Genomic DNA, 7,381 nt, shown 5'->3' with positions numbered 1-7,381 from the left:
CAAAATACACGCTAACATTATTGCTCAGTAAATGCAGTAATGTTCCCCCCCCATAATGAAAAATGACTCCTAACACCTTGCTCGTGCATCTTCTTGTATTCCATATTTGTTGGCCTCTTGGCTCAATTCTCACCTATTTTGAGGGGCCTATAAGTTCAAGGTTTTTTTTTTTGGGGGGGAATGTGATTTACTCTGATCCACTGGAGATTTGTGTATGGTGACGATGCCTTTGTCCCATCTAAACTCGCAGAATTGAATTTATCCACCCTTCAAAACAGGGGAGGCATTCACCTGGTTGAAATACTGAGCCATAGGCCTGTGTTAGTCATGGGAAGATGATCCACTGTTCCACTACCCCGATGCCCCTCTGTGGTATCCCAAGGAAGTAATTTAGGAAGTGGGGAAACCTAGCTCAGTTATCTTTGAAAGAGCATGATTTATTGGGTCACTGTCCGCCCGATCTTCTATATCATTCAACTTTTCATTTGAAAAGAACAATCCAGACCACTGAGCAGTGAGTTCTAAGACCACCGATTTTTTTGGAAATAAAAGTTTAATACTGATTTTAAAAGAATGGGTGGGATGACACACAATTGCTAACACCTGCTCGATATCTTTCTGGGGTCTTTTCCATCACCGCAGTAACCTTTTGGCAGGGTGGCAGAAAACGTTCCAATTGAGGAAAGGCAAAAAATATTGGCATTATTAACCACTCAGTATAAAGTATCCATTCTGCATAGGAAACTGAAAACAGAGACAACAAATTTGAGTAAACATGAAAAAAGTGCTATGAGGTAACATTTTTTTTTAGAAATTTAGTGGTAGAATTCTAACCAAATGAGAAAAAATATGTAGCTTTCTTTTCTTTCCGTTTATTTCCCTGAGCACTGATCTTTGGAACGATTGAAGTTTCAGAATCGCTTGGATCATGATTCCTATATCAGCCTTTAAAAAATAAATTTTGTTATCCCATATCACTCTAGCAAGTACTAAAAAATGGAAATAGGAATATTTATGTCCTAAAACTACTCTTCTCAGTGTGATTCTCAGCCCTCCATCACATAGGACAGAGCCAGCGCTTTGGTCTGGATGGGAGCCTGGGTACCCTGCATCCCCCGCCCTCCACCCACTGACTCTCACGGTGCAGGTTCCTGCAGAGGGAAAAACCAACCTTCAGTTCACTTGCCTCCCTTCCCCTTTAGGGGAGCCATGTGTAGTGTTACTGCTAGGCAGAAGAAAAATTGCAATCACATAAAGCCAGCTTGGTTTCCCTCCTTCTCTGGCTCTTCTGTCTACCCTGGGCCTTAGTCATGTTTAGGGTTGGGATGGGTAGGAACTCCTCTTCCCCATTCGAAGGAAGAGGCCCCATGCACCCTTCTAAAGAGCTGCTTCCCGCTGCGGGCTACGAGAGAAAAATAGGACCAGAAAACATGTCTTAGCTCCCCCCACGTTTGGGCCTCCAGATCTGGAATTACATAGAAAACCTGAAAGAACTGCATTAGATTCCATGAAAAAGCTAAAAAAAATTGGTAAGAATTTCCTAGATTCTGACTGCAAATTTCGAAAGACTTGTAAGGCATTTAATGTTTTTAGATTGTACAAATTGTGCAAGTCAAAACACTTTAGAAAACTAGAATAATGCAGGGAGGTTTCGCACATCTAGGCTAATACTGCACATTGCCGATCTGAGTCATTAGGCCTGATCTCACAACTCAGCAGACTTGAAATACACTTACCCAAGGAGAACTACAGCTTGGAGGCCAGAGCCTCGCTACCACACAGCCCAATGTCAGATTGACCTAATACATTGGGATGTGAAGAGCTGGCGCTTCTCTGGGGCTGTAAGGGTTGGGTAGACAGCTAATCTGGAGAATTCATGATGGGAAGCCTGGAGAGAGGATCCATGCCATTCTTCCCGGCTGAGGCACCGCACACTTGTGCAGGTGGGAACTGTCCAGCTAATGGGGTTGGGTCTAAAACTCTCCTTGGAATGATCCAGATTTCGAGATTAAAAACCTCTCTTCCACTGCCCCAAATGTACTTTTGGGCACCGGTGATCCAAAGAAGTGTAGAGTTGAGCAATGATTTGATTTACTCAGTCAACAGAGATTGTCCATGTGGATCATTCCAGACCCCAAAGGTGAGTTTTCTTTCTCACCTTTCACCTTTTCACCTAATTTCTTTCAAAATTAGGGGGTTTGCACATCTGAACTTTTAGACAATTGGCACTGACTTAAGGCAAAGCCTCAGAGTTTGAAGGAATACTATTCTGGCTCTAGATACCAGCATCATACATTTGCTTCCCTTTCCAGTAAATTTGGTTAAATTCTTAAAATTGAAATGAGTTTCCATGCGAGACACATACACACAGAGACACAGAGACACACAGACACACACACACATGCACACACACACAAAATATGCCAAACTCCTTTCCCTCTGTTTCCTACATCGGTATTTCCTAGCAGGTTCCAAAAGGAAAAGAACTGTTTGGCTATGTAAAATGGTTGTGGGCCTTCTCTTTCATTGATGTCAAACTTATCTGCTAAAGAGGGTTGGGCCCCCAAACATTGAGATTGATAAATTTGGTCTTGCTGCAGTATTATTAATCCCTCCCTTCTGGAGACATTCTGATGGGGTGAAAATTAGAAAAGAATTCGGTAGTAATTTGATTTTTTTCAGAGTTCTTCCTCCCCCCAACCTCTCCCTCCCGGCAACTTTGTGCATTTCAAACCATGAACAGCATATCACTTAAGGCTAGTTAAAGGATATATTTTAAATCAAAGTCTGTGTTATTCAAGACTACCAGAGAAGTGGATCATAACGGTAAAATTATTTTACAAGAAAATTATGACTGCAGTTGTCCAAAATAGGCTTCCACTTTCCATTGGTGTAAAGCCCAAGTAAGCCCTGCTTTGCATTTAAAAATACAGGACCCGTTTACAAAAAGGAATGTATATGACATTTTGACTCCCCTTTAATTACTATACTCCAATAACATCTCGATTAATTTTCTAAAGGAAGTGATCGATACTTGGAAACTGCTATAGATGTACCAAACATTTTCACCATAGACTCGAAAGCTTTTACAGTTAAGAAATTATCACCCAAAGCAGGCACATTCGTGTACAAAAAAAAAAAATGTTGCTAATTCTTCGTTTCTTTTCCTTTGAAAAGTGCAGGTCTGTACGTTCAACTATCCTACCGACAAAGACTTTCACTAAACGCTGAAGAGTGTAAACGCAAGGATTTTCCCCAAAGCCTCGGAAACACGGCACGACCCTCTCACCCCCTTCCTCTTTATCGGGAGCCGATCTTTCTAAGGGCAGTTTTCCCTTCCACGGGCTGCGTGTCGTACATGGAAATCACTTGGCACCGGACTGGAAAAGCCGAGTCCCAAGAATAAAGCCCGGCGTTTTTGAGTCAACCCCAACGAGATGCCTAAGAACCGATCCATCGACATTCATCGTCAACCAGGGAAACGCAATCTGGCTGGATATTAAGGGAACACAGAAGAGAGGAGCAAACTTCATCAGACATGAAAAACGATCATAAAAACGGGACTCTAATACTGGGTTTTCTATCATACAGGGCGGCCCCGGCGGTGGCGCTCAGACGGGACGGTGCAGCGGGGGGGGGGGGGGGGGGCAGGGGAAGGGCTCTACCGAGGGGAGGCCAAAGTGCAGCTGGAGAAAGAGAAAGCCGAAGGAGGGGGAGAAGAGAGGTCTCTGCCGAGAGAGAGGAGGGAGAGGTCTCTGCCTGGAGCTAGAAACCCGACCTGCCCTGGCCTTAGTGTCGCCGTTCCCGAAAGCCCGGGCGGTGGCGGAGGAGCCCCCTTCCCCGTGCCCCCAGCCCCTCCCCCCACCCCGGACGGACAGACACACATAGAGACACACGCAGACACACACGGTACGGTTTCGGCGGGCCGGGCCCCGCTCCCGCAGCCCCCCGCCCGCGGCCGCCAAGCCATCGTCCGCCCCGGCCCCGGCCCCGGCCCCGGGGGTTGCGGGGAGTCCGGCGCCGGGCGCCCTCAGAGGACCATCCCGCCGGGCTCCCGGGGGTAGATCTCCTCGTAAGGCGGGGGTCGCTCGCTGGGCAGCGGGGAGCAGTAGGGGTAGGAGGCGTCCAGCTCGGGGTCGGACGGGGAGTAGCCGGGGAGCTCAACCGACGGGTGACCCCCACACTGCACCTCCACGCCGGCCTCGTCCAGCACGTGGAAGACGCCCACGTTGATGTAGGACACCGAGTGGCGGGCGGGGAAGTCCCCGCTGCCGGGCGGCGAGAAGTCGGGCTCGTCCGGGGAGAAGATGGAGCCGTCGCTTCGCCGCGGCTGCAGCCGCCGTCCGACCCGCCGCGCCCTCTGGAGCCGGCGCTGCCGGGGCGGGTAGGGGTGGCTCTGCGGGGGCCCGCGCCCGCCCGCGCCGCCGCCGCCGCCGCCGCCGCCGCCGCAGCCCCCGGCCCGGCCCGCCCGGCCGCCCCTCCGCCGGCCCCGCCGGCCCCGGCGCGCCTGAGAGGACTTGTAGTTCTTCACCAGGAGCAGGTTAACCAAGCCCAGGAGGCACTCGAGCGAGTTGAACACGGTGGAGATGACCAGGCCCCGCTGGTAGTCCTTCAGCTTCTGGCACTTGGCCGACGTGGAGCTGTCCAGCGAGGAGCCGCGGGGCCGCGCCGGGGCCGGGACCTGCGCCGGCCCGAGCTGGCCCAGCGACTGGCCGGCCGGAGGCGGCGCCTGGGCCGCCACCGGGCCCCGCTGCTGCTGCTGCTGCTGCTGCTGCAGGCAATAGTGCGAGTACTTCCTCTCCACCAGCGACACGGTGTCCCCGTCGATGACGGCCCCGGCGAAGGCGCTGAGGACGCCCAGCATGAACACCAGCACCCCCAGCAGCAGGAAGTTCTGGCTGGCCGGCGCGGGGCCGCCCCCCTCCCGCGCCTCGGCCCCCGCCGCTCCCGGGGCCCCCGGAGCCCCCGCGGCCGCAGCCGTAGTCCCCGCGGGGCCGGCCGCCGCGCCGCCCGCCTCGTCCCTGGGCCGGCAGCAGAGGAGGGCGGAGCCGAGGAGCGAGAGGCCGGCGGCCAGGAGCAGCCCGGAGTAGAAGGCTCCGGCCGCGGTGCCTAGGCGGAACGGCTCCCCCCGGAGCTCGGAGCCCAGCGAGAAGCACTTCAGCCCCACGGCGGCGGCGCTGAGCGCGCAGGCGAGCAGCAGGCAGGAGGAGAGAGCGGCGCAGGCTCCCCGGACGCTCCACTTCATCCTCCGCCGCCGCGCCGCCCCGCTTCCCCGCGCTGCTGCCCCCCGCGGCCGCGCCGCCGCCGCCGCCGCCGCCGCCGCCACCTCCTTCTCCTCAGCCGCCGCCGCCGCCGCCGCCGCCGCCCTCCACCTCCCCCGCCTCCTCCCGGCGCGGTGCGGCCGGCCCGCCCGCCTCCTCCTCATCCTCCCGTGTCCTTCCCGGCGGCCGCCGCCGCTGCGCCCTGCGCCGCCGCGGGAGACATGTCGCCGCCGCTCCCCCGGCTACCCCTGCCCCGGCGGGGAGGGGATGGCGGCAGCGGCGGCGGCGGAGGAGGAGGAGGAGGAGGAGGAGAAGGGGGACAGTCCGCCAACCGCCGCCGCCGCCGCCGCCTCGCGCGCAGGCAACCGCCGGCTGCCCGGCTCAGGGAACGGACGCCTCGGCGGCGGCGGCGGCGGCGGCGGCGGCGGCGGCGGCGGCGACGGCTGCGACTGCCACTGCCGGGGGCGGCTCCGGCATTGCCGCTCCCCCTCCCTCTCCGGCTCCCGCCCTTCGTCCCTCCCCCTGTTGGGGCCGCCCGCCTCCCGCGCAGGGGGGAGGGAAGCGCAGAGCCGGTGCCCGGCCGTGTCACCCGCCTCGGCCCTCCCCCGGCAGGGCAGCAGGGGAAGGGGGCGGGGGGGTAAAACGGGGGCGAGATCGAAAAGGGGCTCTGCCCGTCTGGGGCTGGCTCCCTCGCGCCCTCCTCCCCCGGCCTTGTCAAGACCGGGGGTGGGGGCGGGGGACTGGGCAATTCCCCCGCTCCCCCCATCCCGAGGGACCTGACTGAACCCCTCTGATTGCCCCCGGTCGTCTCCCCGTCTTCACCCGCCCATTCGCTTGCCCTTCCTCTTCTCGCTCCGGCCTCCTTCACCCTGCCCCTCTCTGCTGGCCTCCCACGAGCGCCCTCCGCTCGGTTGATCGTGCGGGGAGAAGGGCGGGGTAGATTGCCACTCGGTATCTGCCACCCACTCGGACCGAAGGCTCCGCAGCTGGCCGTTTTAGGACAGGCCGATGTAGAAGTTCTCGGCCGTTGGGCATTCGGCGGTGGTTCTGAAACGGACAACGCCTTGCTCCTCAGCCGACAAGCCCAGAGGATCAGGGCACTCGCTACCTAGGACTCGATTCATTCAGAGCGACCGGTGACTCGGATTTATTGTGAATGAAAAAAGATGGGGATAATTCGGGGTTTTCAATTTCCCCACAAACCAGGGGCGAAAATTCCACGTCGTTTCTTAAATGGGCAACGCCACTTAAATGAGAACGAAACGAGTGTGCTAAGGATTCATCGAGGTGAATCTCCGCCGGTCTTGTCCTGTCGAAAACAGTGCCCTGGAAAGACCCTTTTCCCATCGTGGCTTTCGGGGCCTCTTGTCTGCTCCCTACTTGAACCGAGATTGGGGGGTGGAGAAGAGAGGAAGAGCAATCGCAGCTCCAGAGGGAAGAAGGCAGAAATCTCCAATCCTATGGGTCACTCCCGAAGGATGGGGCGCTAGGAAGTCTCCAGGTTCACGGCTCGATAGCTGGAGAATTCGCCTTGCTGATTCTTCATTCCTTCTTTTGCTGCATTGCAAAGCAAGAGCCATCCATGGCTGCGTATGACTCATCCTCAGCAGCATGCTAATTGTGGTGTTAAATAACTTTTTAAAGTGCTAACTGAAATGCTTGATGACTAAATCTTGGGAAAAAATCAAATTCAGTTGGAGGTGCGGTACAGCGTCTTCTGTTAGGTACATCTACATGTGTGTTCTACAGCTCTTGGCGGGTAGGTTGGAAATGCGGTTCAATTTCGTTGGCGAAGTCATGAAAACCTCCATAGAGAATACCGATATATTTTCACACCCTAGGAATGTCACTATTTTAGAATTTATGGCACCATTACCACTTCAAAAGTACATTAAATTAGGAGTTGTTAACCACATAGGGGGAGGGGGGAAAAAAAACAACAACCCAACAACTCCAGTGTTGGGGAAAGAAGCTCAGAGCCTACGAACCATGGCTCGAGTGGAATGTCAGAAAATGGCAGTGTTTGGATTTTTTTTAAAAAAAAATCAACACTTTCATAAGCAGGAAATAAGAAAAGACCCTGGGATGCTGTGTACCACAGTCCAAGAAACAAACAAAAC

At 55.2% G+C, this 7,381-nt stretch overlaps 1 protein-coding gene across 1 annotated transcript; it reads right to left on the bottom strand.

The window, feature by feature from the left end:
- Window positions 1-3,915: 3,915 nt before the first annotated feature.
- On the bottom strand, window positions 3,916-5,245 carry TMEM271 (transmembrane protein 271). The gene has a single exon (XM_038770486.1). The coding sequence runs from the start codon at window positions 5,243-5,245 to the stop codon at window positions 4,031-4,033; it is 1,215 nt and encodes a 404-aa protein (XP_038626414.1). The 3' UTR covers window positions 3,916-4,030.
- Window positions 5,246-7,381: the final 2,136 nt, after the last annotated feature.

The sequence above is a fragment of the Tachyglossus aculeatus genome, chromosome X3, assembly GCF_015852505.1.
Source record: "Tachyglossus aculeatus isolate mTacAcu1 chromosome X3, mTacAcu1.pri, whole genome shotgun sequence".
In the NCBI taxonomy this organism is placed as follows: domain Eukaryota; kingdom Metazoa; phylum Chordata; class Mammalia; order Monotremata; family Tachyglossidae; genus Tachyglossus; species Tachyglossus aculeatus.
The sequence above is the reverse complement of the archived record's forward strand: the minus strand, read 5'-3'. Positions and strand labels throughout refer to the sequence as shown.

What these genes read in the sequence shown, in the direction of transcription:
- TMEM271 (XM_038770486.1), bottom strand. Translation starts at nt 5,245, where the DNA reads ATGAAGTGGAGCGTCCGGGGAGCCTGCGCCGCTCTCTCCTCCTGCCTG.